Source organism: Numenius arquata, chromosome 11, assembly GCF_964106895.1.
Source record: "Numenius arquata chromosome 11, bNumArq3.hap1.1, whole genome shotgun sequence".
NCBI lineage: Eukaryota > Metazoa > Chordata > Aves > Charadriiformes > Scolopacidae > Numenius > Numenius arquata.
Window position 1 is genome coordinate 21608197 of NC_133586.1, and position 16409 is coordinate 21624605.

The 16409-nt window shown below is 53.0% G+C and overlaps 2 protein-coding genes across 3 annotated transcripts in view; one reads left to right on the forward strand and one right to left on the reverse strand.

Moving 5' to 3' along the window:
• The window catches only part of EDC3 (enhancer of mRNA decapping 3), a 29222-nt gene extending 26724 nt beyond the window's left edge, over positions 1-2498 (forward strand). For both annotated transcript variants that reach the window (XM_074156197.1, XM_074156196.1), the window contains exons 6-7: positions 707-924; positions 2014-2498. In XM_074156197.1, the coding sequence (XP_074012298.1) occupies positions 707-924; positions 2014-2348 (553 nt within the window). In that variant the 3' untranslated portion in view covers positions 2349-2498. The remainder of the gene's footprint in view (positions 1-706; positions 925-2013) is intronic.
• A 3179-nt stretch (positions 2499-5677) lies between these two features.
• CLK3 (CDC like kinase 3) lies at positions 5678-16059 on the reverse strand. Its single transcript, XM_074156781.1, has 13 exons — positions 15954-16059; positions 15215-15363; positions 12489-12696; positions 9845-9938; positions 9484-9550; positions 9018-9134; positions 8386-8552; positions 8139-8233; positions 7660-7789; positions 7024-7106; positions 6721-6800; positions 6525-6615; positions 5678-6243 (listed from the first exon to the last, which is right to left on the reverse strand). Exons 2-13 carry the CDS (start codon positions 15361-15363, stop codon positions 6058-6060), a joined length of 1467 nt encoding a protein of 488 aa, XP_074012882.1. The 5' UTR covers positions 15954-16059; the 3' UTR covers positions 5678-6057.
• Between the last annotated feature and the right edge of the window lie 350 nt (positions 16060-16409).

Here is a 16409-nt window from a genome sequence, read left to right on the forward strand (position 1 = left end):
TATGTTGCTGATGGACTCTCCAAAAGATTTGTAAGCCCTAACAGCCTACCTTCCCTTTATGCAGTGGTACTTAGCTTCAGTGTGGGGCTGAATCATTTGACTGAGAGCAGTAAGTGATGACAATCAGGCAGCACTGGCCCTTATCAGCTGCAAATCCTACATTACGCCACCCTTGATGGCTTGCAGGCCATTAAAATAAATCAACTTCATTTTGATGAGCCTTGAGGAGTAGAAATTATTATTTATTTTTTTTGTTTTAACTGTGGCTCTGCCAATAGGGTAACTCACCCTGTATCTTTCAGGTTTAATAGTTAAGCTTTCTTCTAAAATCAGAGGGGCAGAGGGGAAAAAATAAAAAGTCTTCCTGAAAAGGAAATTGCGCTGGATTCAAGCTTGCTACACGAGCAGGGAAAATGCTGCCTGCTTTGAAAGTACGAGTTGGCTTAGTTGATGAACTGGGGTGGACTGGGACCTCGTGTTCTCTGCTGCGGGTACGAGGAGGTCTGGAAGGAAACCTGCGAGTGGAGCAGCAGCGGTGTCAGCGCTGCAAAAGGATGTGGGTTCCTTCTCGAAGGCAACGGAAGATTTGCAAAACACCTGTAAATTTGCATTTTACAGATTTGTTTTCTTTTCTTTTTTTTCTCTTGCAGGAAGAAGGGAAGAGATTTTGGGGTTTATTAAGCCCTCTTGTCTGTGTTTTTTTTAGGCTGAACCCGAAGAACGTGCATCAGCGGCCCACGGTGGCCCTGCTGTGTGGCCCCCATGTCAAGGGGGCCCAGGGGATCAGCTGCGGGCGACACCTCTCCAACCATGATGTCCACGTCATCCTCTTCCTCCCCAACTTTGTCAAGATGCTGGAATCCATCACCAACGAGCTGAACCTTTTCAGCAAGACTCAAGGCCAGCAGGTCTCCAGCGTCAGAGGTGAGTGAGCGAACGAGGGAGGGAGGAGCGGATCCGCTCTCCAGCTCCCCAGTGCCTGCCCAGTCTGGTGGCACCATCTAGTGGCACCACCACTGGTGGCTGGGCGAAAGAGCGGAGATGGGACTGGAGAGGTCGAACAGCGGAGTGGTTGTGCTGGTCCAGATGTTTCCTGTGTGAATAAATAGGGAAGAGCCGCTGTATGGATGCGAGTCAGACCAGACGTTCCCTTTAGGATAAAGGGCCTGCCTTGTTCAGTGTCTCAAAACTGCAAGTAAATGAAGATCCAGCTGCTGCTTCAAACCAAGCAGACGGCTTTGCTGGACCAGTCCCAGCGGCTGTCAAAAGCCAGATCTCTTAGTTTGCCCCGGAATAAACTGATGCTCCATCTCCTGTGAGAGAGCCTGGCTTCTATTTGTCATTTCACCAGCGGTGTTTTCAAACCCTGTGCGTTTCAACTCCTCGGGAGAACCAAACCTGGGAATTAGGGCGCTGCAGGATGTTTTGTGCTTCGGCAGGGTTTGGGGGGGGGGCTGTGCTGCCAAGCTGTTTGTCCGTTATAACCGGGGAGTCCTTGCACGAAGGACTTCGATGTTCCTCTTACCTGATGGACCACGATGTTGTACAGAGCAGGTGGGTGCGGCGAGACCGATGGAGCTCAGTGGGGTAGGCAGCGGTGCAGCACACAGGCTGCCTTTCTTTCCATAGCCGAGGTTGTCGTCTTGTCCTAGAAAAACAGGCCTTTTTCCAGCTTACAGAATATAAAATGAGCCTTTTGTAATGGAGAGAGCGCACCGCTGCTTCCCTGGGCTGGTGGGCCAGCTCAGCGGCGGCATCTGGGGCTGCTCCAAGCGCTGGCCACTTGATGAGTTTTTTGTACCTGAGAGTCTGTGAACGTTCTCCAGAGCAGTAAAGAGCTTTTCAATGTCAGTGTCTTTTGCAGGAGGGCAATAACAACAGGTAAGGCCGGACCGTGTAGTGGGACTGGGGGTGCCGGAGGCAAAAGTGAGACAGGAGGGAAGGCATCGAGCCTTTAGTTCGTGGTTTCAGGTTGTGGTCCCCGGCGCTCAAGGCTGTCCGTGTTTCTTTCAGATCTCCCAGACACCCCCGTTGACCTAGTGATCAACTGCCTGGATTGTCACGAAAATGCCTTTTTGCGAGACCAGCCTTGGTACAAAGCAGTTGTGGACTGGGCCAACCAGAACCGGGCCCCCGTCCTCAGCATAGACCCTCCCATAAACGAGATGGAGCAGGGCATCGATGCCAAGTGGTCGCTGGCCTTGGGCCTGCCCTTGCCCTTGGGCGAGAGGGCCGGGCGGGTGTACCTCTGTGACATTGGCATTCCCCAGAAGGTCTTTCAAGAAGTGGGAATAAACTACCACTCGCCCTTCGGCTGCAAATTCGTCATCCCCCTGCACTCTACTTAGAGCCCCTCCAGCTCTGAAGAGAGAGAAAAGAGAAGGAGGGAGGTCTGTGAAATAAGCTGTCCCGGCGGATCCCGACTAATTAAACTTGTGACGCCTTAAGGATGTGAAGTTCTGGAGAGTTTTGCCTTCCAGAAGAACCATTGTGTATTTAAAAAAAAAAAAAGAAAAAGAAAAGAAAAAAGACACAATCAAAAGAAAAAAAAACCAAAAAAGAATAATCCTAAAATGAAACAAAAAAAAAAAAAAAAAAAAAAAAAAACAAACATAAAAAAAGAAGGAAGGGAATGTTCCTGCAAAGCTGTTCTCATTCTCCTGTGCCATTGTATGAAGGAACAGGCAGGAAGATGGTGCCTGTCCCCGGGTGATGGTGGCCCAGCCGGGAGGCTGTTGAAGGAGGGCTGTATGTGGAGGTGTGGTACAAGTTGATGGGTGGTTTTGGAGATTTGAGATATGTTTCTCGGTCCTTCTGGGCGGACAGACCCAGCAAGAGCGCCCCGGTGGGAACAGCACCCCTTAATTGTGTAGCTACCTTCTGGTGCGGTTGTACCGGGAGGCAGGATTTTGATTTCGTTCCGTTGTTCTTTTTTGAGCCCCCCTGCTCCCCTCTTTTTATGTTCCCAGAGGCAGTTGTAGCTCGATCTCCTCCCTGCACCCACCAGCCCCCTCGAGGAGAGCGTTCCCTCTTCGGAAAGCTTTGTGTCAAGGGCCAGAACCTCTCGGGTCACACACGTTCTGGGAACACCCATGTCCTCAACTGGGCCTTACTTACATATTCCAGTGGTTTTTGTTTGTTCGTTTAATGGGTGATAGCCGGGTCTGCGGGAGAGAGGGGCGTGTTTTGGAAAAGAACTTTTCCAGGATAGTTATTTGGGTGGGTTTTTTTTATTCTTTCTTTCTTTCTTTCTTTCTTTCTGGTACAGCGAGTGGTTGAATCGGGGAAGGCGGTGGTGGAGCAGGGCAGTGGCACTCCCAGTTCCTTGCGTGGTGTACAGTGCGGGGCATGTTTGGGTGAGTCGCCCCCCCCCCCTCAGTATTTCCAGTATCCCTCCTACACTCCGTGCGGGTTGGGAAGTAGGGTCATGGGATCCCTTTATTCCCTTTAGGCTCGAAGCCTGTGTAAAGGTTGGGCTTGTGTGTCTCTGTGTCCCCTACCTGCTGGGAGCCAGCTCAAGGAAGGACTTGGGTCCTGTTTGCCTGCGAGGAGATGGTGTGGGGAGAGCTGCTGCCCTCCTGGAGGGGCACGGCAGGTGGTTCTTCTCTAAATTAACTGTAATTACTGCTTTGCTCTTGTCCTGTGCTTGCTTCCCGTGTGCTGCCGGGAAGCGCTGGGTTCTCTTTTCCTTTTCCTGGGTTCTCTTTTCCTTTTCCTGGCTTCGGGAATCCATCGCGCTGGCTCTCTGCCTGGTCTCTGAAGGCTTTTGCTTTGCTTTCCCAGCAGCTGACCCGGGGAAGCGCTGAACCCGGAGCGATGGAGGAGCCACAAGCTCTTCCTTTGGAGGAACCGGGCAGATTTCTCGGGAGGGCTTCCCACTTCCTCCCCATGCCGCGAGCGCAGGCACTGCTGGAAGCTCTGCTGCTCTTCTGCTACCTTAGCCCTCCCCAGAGCTCCTGCAGGTACCAAAACCTTGCAGAGACCACCTTCTGGCAGCTGGGAGAGCTTTGAAGGGTGCTTTTTCTCCAGAGGAACTGGGTCCCTTCTGCGGCTGAAGCGCAGGGAGGTGTGGAAGTGGTCACGCAGGGTTTGTAGCCGTTCTGCCAAGCGGGCAGAAGCTTTAGCAAACCTCTGGGCCCACATGTGCTCAGAGTGGTGAGGATTTACACATCAGGCGCTTGCTTAGAACGAAGGCCAAAGGAGGAGAAGGTGTTAAAGGAGGAGGGACGAGACTTCCAGGGATGAGTAATTAATGCTGCCTGGAAGCTTGGAGTGACGAGGGAAGACCCGGCCTGTGAGGACAGGATGGTGGTGAGCCCTGGGTACCCTCGCGGGTGCCTGAGGTCACCTGCACTTTGCCGTATCTACCTCAGGAGGACGGGGAGGGCTCTGCCCCCTTGGTGTCCGGATCCCTGGCTCCCCCCGAGCTTCTCCCATGGCTTTATGCCCAGTGGCCTTAGCGCTGGCACGGAGGGGGACTCGGTGACTTGTGGCGGGTGTCACTGCCCTCTCCCGTGGGAAGGGCAAAGCCAAAGCGCCCGTTCCTCAGGCGAGCCGTGTCTCGGCTTGAACTGCGGTGGCATTGAAGGAGCCGTGGGTCCCACTGGGCCGCGCTGGAAAGGGACAGCGTTTGTGTTCTCAAATAACCAGGCACGTGGCGAGGCTTCCCTCCGCCTTTCTCCTTCCTTCAGCTCTTTCAGCTCCATCTAACCTTCAGCCGGTTAAAAGGTGGACGTTGCTGTAGCAGTGTTTGGCTTTAGCCCCTTTATTTCTCACTCTCCTCGCTCAGTAAGACAACTTGCTCTTTCCATTCCTGCTTTCCTCCACCTGGGCTGCGGGTTTTTTCCTCCCTTCTCCTGGGTCTGGCTGTTAAATTGTAGATTGTAGGCACCGAGAGGGGTAAGGGCGGAGAAATATTCCAGGCTTCGTCACGGGGACCTTTCCTGCCTCTGTGCTGCTGTTACGTGCCCGGAAGGGCACCCAGCCAGGTCAAGATGAGGGTTTGGTGGGTGGTTTTTTTGGTTGGTTTTTTTTTTTTTTTTTGCTGGGATAGCTCCAGGAAGCACTAAAGCCCCTTGCAGCAATAGAGTTCCCCATGTTTAAGCAAAAAAATTAAAAAAAATAAGCTAAATAAATAAAGTGAGCAGCATTGCACAAGAGGAGGGTACAAACCCCCACGTAAGGCGTGTTTAGGACACAACAGGTGGCTCGGGGCTGTGTTGGGCACAGTTAAGCTTTACAGCGTCCTCACTTTCTGGAGATAAAAGTAGATTTTTTTGGGGGGGGGGGTATTGGGCCATACTTTTCCTCGGATACAAAGGCTTGTATTGGCCTCACTCACATAAAATGCAACTTAGGTGTGGGTGTGGAGCACTCCAAGACCCAAAAAGGGGGTCTGGGTCCCTTCTTCTCCCTCTTTCCCCCACGTCACCAAGGGTAATTTAAAGACCAGAACACTTTTTTATCTGTGTTTGAGATAGTGACCGGAGCAGCGCTGGTGGTGAAGGGTTGCAGGGGCGGTAGAAACTAAGAGGTGAAGATCACTGCACTGTGTCACTGCTCGATAGTCCCATTTGTCACCTAATGTTTGTAACGACTAATTCCTGCCGCTGCTGGGGAAGGGGGCGGGGGGGGGAGGGAATATCCTGAAATAAAAGTGCAAGTATTCATGTGTGCTAATGGTGTGCAGCTATTTATTCGCTCCCTTCACCCTTGCTTTTTACCCTCCAGTGAAGCCCAGGTTCCTCCTGCTTAATTTGTCCAGTTAATTTTCCATCTTCCTTTGCAGCGGGGCAGGGCGGGGGGAAAAGCAAAGCTGGGAGCAAGAGAACCCTACGCCTTGCCTACAAGGGAAGTATCAAACAATAAGAAACACTTTTATTTTAACTTTACAACATATAAATAGACAAATCTGTGCTTTCCAATGTAGCTTTTCCTTCCCCTCTCGCCTACCCAGGGTCCTTGTGGCAGTGCCCCAGCCCCTCTGAGGAGAGCAGAGAGGGAGTGGGGGGGCTGCACTGCGGGGCAAAAAATCCCTTGCGGACAAAATCCCGGTTGTCATCTGCTCAGGTCCCTGCTGGTGCCTCGGCCGCACAGCATCCTTTCCTCTGCAGAGAGGCCAGCGAAAAAGGGATGGAGGAGAGCTTCTGAGAACGTGATCCTGCGGGAAGGGTCGAATTCTAACATCCTCCTCATCAAGTCGAAGAGCTGTGCGTGCTCCAGCGAGTCGTGCAGCATGTATGTCTGGAAGAGGAGGGGCAGGGGGGAGCAGAGAGAGGGGTGTAGCACTCTGCCAGGACCTAGTTCTGTGATAATACAGCAAGGCAGCAGCTGTATCCCCTCCTCCCTCCCATTCCCTACACCAATAACCTCCTGTTACTGCAGATGAGAGAGTTTGGGGCTCTGTAAAAGCCAATTATTGAGGGAAAATTCCCCTCCCTAAGCCCCGTGGTGCTGATCTGGGGAAGGGACCGGGTACAGTTGGGCCTCGCACCACAAACCAGCCCCTCCAGTGTAGCACCTACCCGCAGGGGCTTGCAGTTCTCTTGGACGTATCGCCCGTCGGATGTGTTCTCATCCCATACCAGGTTCCCATTGTGGAAATATTTTTGCTTCCTGGAGAGAAAAGGAGGTGTTCAGTAAGGCTGTCGATGGGAAACATCATCCAGAGCCTCTCCCGTGGTTATATGTGTAGAGGCGAGAGCCGGAAGAGGTTCTTACCGAGTTTTGTGGACCATGTGAGATGGAATCGGCCCGAGGATTTTTTCCATCATGACAAGATGCTCGCGGTTCTCATGGGTCTGCGAAGGCAAAGAGAAAACGGCCCATTAATTCAGAACCCGCGGAGATGTGGTGCCAAAAAGGTCTGCCACCTGTACAAGTACAGGGGAAGAAGAGACAAATTGCAAACTCAGCTTCCCGTTTTTAGTGCCTAGGCTGCGCTTCCGTTGCCCTCACCCAAATTTGAGCCCTTTTAGACGTGGAGTGTTCGTAGGGTTACCGTGCCTTTCCCAAGAACCGTACCTGGAAGAGCGTGAAGCCGCGGTAGTACTCGAACAGGATGCAGCCCGTACTCCAGACATCGCACGGCTGTGCCCAGCCCAGCTCTGCAAAGAGAATCCTGTTACCTCTGCACTCCCAACAACTCCCACCAGATTTCTACTACGGAAACGGCAGGGATTACACCAATCCAGACTTAGAAGTTATCTCAAAGGTCCCTTCCAACCATGAAGATTCTAGGATTCTGTGATTCCCGGTGCTGCACAGGGGCAAGAGGACCATCAAGTCTCCCTCCCGACAATTTTGTTTCGATTTATGCTTCAATTTATGCCTCCACCTTCCCCCAGAGTCAATCTGAACCCTTCCCGAGCCTCGGGTTTCTCCTCAGCTCTCCACACTCCGCACCAAGGCCCTGCCAGGGTGGACCCCTCTTGGACCTCCCTGCCAGGAGGACCAAGGTCCTCCAAGGACCTGTCCATCAACACCTTCCAGACCATCAAGGACATTGTGGGACAACTGGGGTGGTGGCACACACCATCTTGTCCCCAACAACTGGTGTGGCTCTCAAGCCAGTTTTCCTCATCCGTCCTACAGCATCTATGAGACCCACCGTTCTCCTCCACACCCATCCCACACTCCCGAAATCCCGGCAGGGCTCACCCAGAATCACTTCTGGTGGACGGTAGTGCCGGGTGGCCACGATAGTGGTGTGGTGCTCGTGATCGAAGGTGGCGCTTCCGAAGTCTGCCACCCGGATGCTGGTGTTCCGAATGGATTTCTCCTCGCAGCTCTGCAAGCAAAGAAGTCCTCAGTGCTTCTAATAGCTCAGGATTAAGTTAGGCTTTGAGATGAGCCCTCTGACCCCACAACTGCCCCATCGGAAGGATTATAACCCTGAAGCTCCGAGCCCTGAACATCTCAGAAAGCTGCTGAACGCTCCGCTCCATGGAGTGAAGCGGCCTCAAGGCTTTTAGAAAACACAGGAGAAAGAAGAGGCCTGAATCCTACTTTGTTCCCACTAAATAGACTTTTTAAAGCCCTGTGGGGCATGTATGGAACAGGGAAGATCCGACTTCTGCAGGGAGGGAAAGGCAAGCTGTTCCTGATCTATCCCCTTCTCTTTTTGGCCACAAACCCACCTTTTTCTCATTGTAGAGAGTGTCAAAATCTGAGTTGACAAACAAGATGTTTTCTGGCTTGAGGTCGGTGTGAGTCAGCTGGTTGTCATGTAAAACTGCACCGGTGGTGAAGAGGAGAGAGGAAGAAATATGTCTAAAAACCACACACCGAAGCACGTGTACCATCAAAGACCTCCTCCCTCGGCTCCCTCCCGAGCCGTTCCGGTGAACCATCGTCACCTGGCAGGGCCGGCCCCGGGTGACTTACATCTCAAGGCATGGCAGAGCTGGTAGGCCATGTGCCGGATCTGAGGGAGAGGGTATGGCTGGAAGTTATTCTCCTTCAGGAACTCAAAAGTGTTCTTGCCCAGAAGCTCGAAGGCAATGCACATGTGGCCGTGGAAGTTGAACCAGTCCGACATCAGGACGCACAAGCTGGGCAGAGAGAAGAGACAGGAGGATTAACAGTCGTTTGGGGACAGAACAGTCGTTCTCCCTGTTTCTGGCTACTTCAGCAGTGGTTGGTGAGCAGCAGCTCTGAGCCAGCTGACTTAGAGGCACAGTAATCCCTCTGTGTGCACCACAGAGACACCCTTTCCCCACTTCGCTCAACCACCTTAAGCTACAGGTCTCTGATTTGAGCGGGACAAGGCAGCAGGCGGTTCTTAGAGAAGTTTCGCTTCATTTTTCCTCGCTAGGACTTGACACCTTTAAGAGTTTGAAGTAAGTAAACGTTCGGTAGAACAAGAGACAGACGCCCTTCCAAAACACGGAGGAATAAGACAGGTTTTCCCCTCCACGTAAGAGCCAAGTAGCAGGGATTTCCAGTCCTCAGCCCCATCTTTCCGTATCTGTAAGGACATGGTTCCTGACCACCCAGGAGTCTTGTTAAGAACTTACAATTTGTTCTCCTTGTCCTTCTCTTTGATTTTTTTCAGGACGTTGATTTCCAGCCTGGCTGCTTCTCGGTATTTCCCAACATTTTTAATGATTTTCAGTGCCACCTGAGATTTGCCTCTGTAAGGGAAGAGAGAAAAAGGATGGAGTCAGAGAAAAAGCCTACGTAGGCAGGTCCTTGGTCCGCAGAAAAGAGGGCACATCCCAGGGACTGTCCCATCTGGAGTTCCCTGCAGTAGAACAGCCTGTGTTGAAGCCTTTGGCCACTGAACAAACTCTCCTCCTTCCCTTAACACATCAGCCTGCAAATTTCAGGGGGAGGGGGCTGAGGTGTGAAGCAGGCCCTACTGTAGTGACAAGTGGAAGGCAACAACAGTTTGGTCCAGTGTTAATCCCACCACGCTCGACAGCATCCGGGCTGGACGGTGCCAGGGGCCGGAGCAGTTACCCGGAAGGGAAAGGTGCCCACCTGGCGTGGTCCACGCACTCCACCACTTTGCCGAAAGTGCCTTCGCCGAGGCTGCCGACAATTTCGTCTAGGAGAGAAAACGGAGGGGGACGTGACCTTCAGAGGCCTGGGAAGAGCCGAGGTCCTGCAATTTTCACAGCAATCAAATGTCAAAGCAAAAAAAAAAAAAAAAAAAAAAAAATGTCTCTCGCTGCTACGCTCTTTTAAGACTCAAGTGTCTATTGTCTGCCTGAGGCAATTTACTGGTCAGTCCATTTATAAGCAATAAAACACTAGAGACCCCTCCAGTACGAGACGAGAGATCTTGTCTAACAGGGGGATAGAAAGTAGAGAGGTAAAGTTTTACGAAAGGTGGCTGTACATCGCTCTTGAAGCCAATCGCCGATCCTGCACACCAGGTGGCCTTCCTTGTCATCTTCCACGCTCCTGCTGCGCTTACTGCTCTGTTGGCTTCTCTGTACGCACCGCCCCCCGAAACGGCATACGACCAAGCGCGCACAGCGGGCAGTTCCCAGCGGCAGGATTGTGTTGTCATTCAAAGGTTGGAGAGACGACGGGGCGCCGGTGGTTGGATTTTCCAGATCCCAGCATTTCATAAGGCACACAGCATATATAACGATAGGGATATTGCAAGGGACACGTCAAGACACAAAACTAACTTCAAAACAGAAAAGTAATCAACAGCTACAGGTACGTAAAGAAAACTGTCTCATTTAGCTACGGCCTCTGGTGGCAGGAAAATGCCCCCCTCTTCTCCGAAGGGAAGCAGCGGCCGGGAAGCGCCGGTGTTAAGGTGGCTCGGGGCTGGGCACCACTGTGGCCCACGGAGGAGAAGGAGGAGGAGGAGCAGCGTCCTCCACAGCACCGAGAGGACGCTGCCAGAGGTGGAAGGGAGAAGTCTGGCTTTGCCAGAAGGATGTCATTTTCTGCGCTGGCAAACGTGACGAAGGGTATTAAAGCTGTCGGTTTGGGCAAGCCGTCCAGCAGAAGCCAGAGTAGCGGTTCTCCCTCTCCGCAGCCTGCTCGTTAATAAATCGCCGGCTGCCCCTGAGCCCTGTCCTGCCCCGGCTACCAACCGGCCCCTTCTTGACCAAACTGACTACCGCACTGCCCCTAAATCCATACGCCTGGACTGGCTGCAAAACAGACCTGGTGTTGCGCATTGGCCTTATGATGGAATTTTAAGCCCGGGAGAACTTTAGGAATGGGACAGTTAAATGAATCCCCAGGGACCGTTTCACTCCAGGCGTCCGCTAAAGGTCTGAGGTCACCTTCACCCCTGCTACTGCTGGCTTCTACTGGAAAACCAGCCCAACGTTCCCTAAAGGACCCGGGGTCCACAAAACAAGCTGCCCTAATTCCCAGTCCTTTTCTAGTCAGCCTTAAAAATAGTTACAAACTCCACAGCCGAAGAAATTAATACAAAGCTCTACATTTCCAAGCCCGGGCTTCTATCAGGCTTCTCTTCTGTGCCCTTTGCCCCCCGCCCCACCCCAGCTAGTCCAAAATAGCAAGCTACAATCAAACCCCAAAAGGTGGAGGAAGGAGGAGAAGGTAGAGAGGACAGTGGAGACAGCTTCAATGAGACTTCAAAGGGGTTTAAGATCACGCCAGCCCAAAAACCCGCACACCGTTATCACCGCAGGCGCGCGCAAACCGCCCTGGAGCGTTTGCATCCTGACCCTGGCTCTTTCTAAAATTAAAATTTAAAAAAAAAAAAAAAAATTGACTGGAAAGAAATAAAAGGAGGAAAGCGACAGACCATCAGAAGTTCCCAGCCATGCAGATCTATCCCCTATAACTGCAGGGATCAGGGCTCGGTCTTTTAGTTGTTATAACATTTAAAAGCAACGAACGTGTGAAAGATGGAAGCGTTCCTTACAGGAGAGCAGCAGTGAAGCGGGGACGTTTGGTCTGACACCTCACAACACTTCCAGGGTATTCCCGGTCCCGGGACCAGCCTCCCCACCCACTGCCGAATATTCACTGTTAATCCTTGAAACATCTCAGGCAAGGAATACTACATTTCGGAGTGGAAAACGGGCAAGTTTTCAGAGAAGCTGAAGCCCAAGGACACTTGCGTGTGGAAAAGAGGACACCTCAGAAGGTGGAAGCCGCCTTCTAAGCTCAGTGGGACGGGGGTTAATAACCCCAGGGCTAACGACTCAGGAGACCAGGAGAGCCGGAGAGGGACGCTTTGTCAGGAAGTGTAGTGACAGGACTGGGGGTAGTGGTTTTAAATTGAAAGAGGGGAGATTTAGATTAGATATTAGGAGGAAATTCTTTACTGTGAGGGTGGTGAAGCACTGGAACAGGTTGCCCAGAGAACCTGTGGATGCCCTATCCCTGGAAGTGTTTAAGGCCAGGCTGGATGGGGCTTTGAGCAACCTGCTCTAGTGGAGGTGTCCCTGCCCATGGCAGGGGGGTTGGAACTCAATGATCTTTAAGGTCCCTTCCAACTCTAGCCATTCTATGATTCTATGATTAGGTAGGGGATCCTGGCCCGAAATCAAATTGCCAGGTCTTCCCGGGAGCGCTCCATAACCCCGTTGCATTCCACATCATACCCCCCCCCCAACACACCCCGAGGAGCAGCAGGACGCAGAAGCAAGGCCCCAGCCACGTATAAAACCCACACAATGCCTGATCCCCACCAGCCAGGCTGGCCAGTAGCCAAGGCTGGCCCTTGTTAACCTATCATTTGAAGCTTTGCCTGATCCCCTCCCCGGCTGTTAAAGAACACAGCTTAATTTCCTCACATATTAAAGCTACATTAGGGGCTAAAAAAAAAAAAAAAAAACAAGAGCTACAAACGCTTCCCGCTTAACAAGACACAGATTCTTTTTTTTTTGGACTCTACATTCCATGTAATGAAATCGAACACACACACACCAAAAAAAAAAATGAGATTAGAGGTACTCACCCAGAGTGTTCCCAGCTAAAAGGAGGTTAAGAACGGTTAAAAAACCCTGACCAATCCTCAACTCGTTCTGGACATTACTCACCGAGGAGGCACTGCTACAAGACCTGGTCCTGCGTTTCCGGCAGTGGTGCTGATGCTTCTTTGGACGGTGCTGCTCTCGACCTCTGGATCGCCGCCAGTTTCGCGAGCGGGTCGAGTAATAATCCTCTCCGAAAGAGGGACTTCGGTCTTCAAATCTGTACGCATCGCTGTCCCGTCTGTATCTCCTGTGATAAGGCATCCTGTCATGGCTGTAGCGCAAAGAAGAAGGTGTTTATAAGCCCGGAGAAGCACAAATTGCCGAGTCCTGCTGAATTTAAGCGCTCTTGCTCCCGCTCCCCGGTGGCAGGGAAACGACAGCGAGCTTGAAACGATGGCGGCTCAAAGGCTGACCGCTTCTCGGCCCAATTTCTCAGGTAAGAAAAAGGAGAAAGTTTGCAAGAGAAAATTGTGTGAAGCTCCTGTGTTTCAAGGAGCTGGGGGCTGGAATCACCCACTTAGAGCTCGATCCAAGCCACCTCTGCCACCACATGCCATCGTTTCTCCACCCTAAGGAAAATCTCTTGTTAGTTGTTAAACAAATGAGACCTGAAGACAGCAGCGGGGCCCTTGTCACCACCCCAGGGGGGCGGACTGGAGTCCCCTGAACACCCAGCCTTTGGTGTACACACACAACAGCTCATTAGCAAGAGCCAGGAGGAAAAAATTGGTCTCCGCAATGGAGTTAAGCTCCCGTTTCTCTTGCAACGGCCAAGGGCTGCACGTACGTAAGGGAGACCTTCGGCCAAGCTCATCTCTGCATCGGGAAGGGCTACAAGGCACGAGCTAAAGCTCCCCTGCGTCAATATTTATCAGCTGGAGGCGCACGCACGGTTTGAGGTACCGCAAGTGCACGTTAAATGATGAGAGCAGCCCTCCCCACCCTGTGCTCCATTAGAGAGTATCTGCTAGAGCTGCCATTCTGCTTCTCCTGCCTTTTGCTCTGCGGGTCCCCGCGGGCTTCCTTGGACAGCAAAAACAGCATCACTTAGCAGCGACCTGCTTCTGCCCCCCAAAAGCATGACTGTCTTCTCCCTCTACAGCCGTTACAGGTGGTCTAACGACACAGCTTCCTCTACAAGCCTTGTTTCACGCCTTTGTTGAGGGAAAAGCCTTTTTGGTGTTGTGGCTCAGAAGTAAGAAGAGCGCGTTGGCTTTCCAGCAGCACCCGGTGGACGCTGCGGTATAATATCACAGAATGGTTAGAGTTGGAAAGGACCTTAGAGATCATGGAGTTCCAACCCCCCTGCCATGGGCAGGGACACCTCCCACCAGACCAGGTTGCTCAGAGCCCCATCCAGCCTGGTCTTGAACCCCTCCAGGGATGGGGCATCCACAGGTTCTCTGGGCAACCTGTTCCAGTGCTTCACCACCCTCACAGCAAAGAATTTCTTTCTAGTATCTAATCTAAATCTCCCCTCTTCCAATTTAAAACCATTACCCCTTGTCCTGTCACTACACATATCCCCAGCCCACAGCAAAAGCAACGGCTTCTCCAACCCAACCAAGCCCTCGCTGCAGCCCCTTCAGTTTGGACACAGGAAATTGTCTCGTTTGCGCCTCTCAATGAGCTCCCTCACCGGCAGCTTAATGGGACACGGGTACGTCTGTGGCGGTTCATGTCCTCTAGGATCAAGACTAAAATTTCAACCTGCCTGCCAAGGCAGCAGCGGCTCTAGGTCACCGCCAAACTACCCAAAAGCCAAAAAAAAACCACCCCTCCAACCTGTTCCAACACCGACGCTCAACTCCAAACACGCCTTTATGAAACTTCAGCGTGCGCTTTGAAGTTACAAGAGAAGTCAGAGATGACAATCTAAAACACAAAGGAGACCAGCGAACCCGCAAGAGGCTCGCACTCCGAGACCAAAGAGGCAAGAAGGTTTTCATCTAGTAAAAGCCCATTTTCATCCAAATCCGTCCTACAGAACCCATCAGAGGAAAAAAAAAAATGGGAAAGCCCACTGTGTGCCTCAGCTCTATTTCACAATCCGCTTCCTTCAAGTAAATGAAAGCCAGGCTCGGGAAGAGAAATTCATTTGTAGAACATCTCAGGAATTTAAAGATGAACTCAGCTCCCTTCTGGCTGCAACCTGCCCCCTGTTCAACCAGTGGAACCACAGCAAGCTCTGGTACCACCGAGGACAGCCAGCCTAGTTCGGTCACACACCGCCACATGTCACCGCGACTCCCCTCTGTTCCAGAACCCTCACTGTTATCAGAGGCTTTATCAACCCCCGCTCCCAGTACCTAATTGTCCCTGTAGAAACGCCAAACAAAGAGAGGATCAAAGGCAAAAAAACCCAGAGCCGAAGCAGAAAAGATGAGTTAGTGACACTCTCGGATCCTTTCCGACAGCGTAGGCGAGGGAAAAGTACTGTTAGTTTAAATCTGAGTCGTAATAATTTCGGAAGGAAGCGGGTTGTTGGGAGAGAAAGACTTTAACGCCTTCACAACATTGGAACCGGGAAACGTGATTCCGGATCAGGCTGTTCTCCCTCGTTAATATTAAAGCTTTGGGAAGAACTTTTTGGGTGAGATACAGAGGCAGAATCATAGAAGGGAAGGCCCGCACCATTAAGCCTTTCATCTCTGGGATTTAAAGGTTTAAAGCTGATTCCGTAGTTGGGGAATAAAAGCTGCCGCCGTTGGGTGCTCGCTCGGAAACACGATCAGAACGGAGGACGAGGGTTTATTAGATAACTGTCCCCCCTCCCCCTGTCCCTTTACCTTCTTGATCGCGATCTCCTGGCCAGATCCCTCCGGGGTGGGTATCGCAATCTCCCCTCGTAGTCTCTGCTCCGAGATCTTTTCCTTTTCCACCTGTGACCCAGGTAGCTCTCCTGCTCCGGGGACCGGTATCTCTTACAGTGATGCATCTGAAGGGGATGAGAGGTTTCCAACTCTTAAAAAATCGTCACTCCTGGGAATGTCACCGGCTCCCTAACCCGAAGGGTGCTGGCAGAGACCACCCCAAAGGGTGCAAAAGCACCCTTTGGGGTGGTCTCTGCCAGCACCCTTCGGGTTAGGGAGCCTGGTGGCGAGGGCCACGGCGCCCACCCCGAGGAGACCTCTGCCAGCCCCACCAGAACTATCGGCATTAAGATGGAGGCCTCCCCTCGGCTCTAAAACAAGGTTACCGGTTATTTCCCCCCCCTCCCCCCCGCCCCGCCGTCCCCACTACGACCCCCCCGGCCACAAACCCCTCCCCACCACCGCCCCGAAACGGAGAACGCAGGGCCGAGGCAGTGCCTCAGGGGGACGCCATCTCCTCCGGGGCTACCACAGCCCGGGGGGGGTGAGCTGCGTCCCGGGACCAGGCCTAGGCCTTAGGCCCAGGCCCAGGCCCGGCCCGTTGCCCCCCCGCGGATCTCCCCCCCCCACCCCACACCAAACCCCTCTCCGCCGATCTTCCCCCCCGCCCCAACCCTTCTCCGCCCTCTACCGGGCTTAGCCCCGCCGAGCTCACCGCTCCTCCGCTCCCCTCCGCGCCGCTCTCGGCGGCTGAGGCCTGACCCCGGCCCCACCGGCCACAGCAGCCCCCGTCCTTCCCGCTCCCACTTCCGCTTCCGGCGGCCCCCGCGCCCCGCCCCGCGCGGCCAGAGCGGCACCTCCCCCGGGGCGCTCCCGCCGCCTCTCGTTGACCCCGGAGGTCGCCGTTAACCCCTGCCGCGCCGGGCCGGCACCTGGAGGTGGGGGGGGGGAGATGGGGAGATGGGATCTGCCTCGCCATGGCCTTCCTCACCGTATCTGCCTCACTGTGGCCATCCTCACCCTCTCCATGGCCTTCCTCGCCATGGCCTTCCTCCCCCTCAACATGGCCTTCCTCCCCACAGTCTGCCTCGCCATGGCCTTCCTCACTGTCTTCTACCTCACTGTGGCCATCCTCACCCTCTCCGTGGCCTTCCTTGCCATGGCTATTCTC

Excerpts from the sequence above, each read along its gene's own strand:
- CLK3 (XM_074156781.1), bottom strand. The coding sequence starts at position 15,363 with ATGCATCACTGTAAGAGATACCGGTCCCCGGAGCAGGAGAGCTACCTG. Across the intron at positions 7,107-7,659 it reads TCCACCAGAAGTGATTCTGG|AGCTGGGCTGGGCACAGCCG; the intron begins GTGAGCCCTGCC and ends TTCTCTTTGCAG. Across the intron at positions 6,244-6,524 it reads AGAACTGCAAGCCCCTGCGG|ACATACATGCTGCACGACTC; the intron begins GTAGGTGCTACA and ends CTCCTCTTCCAG.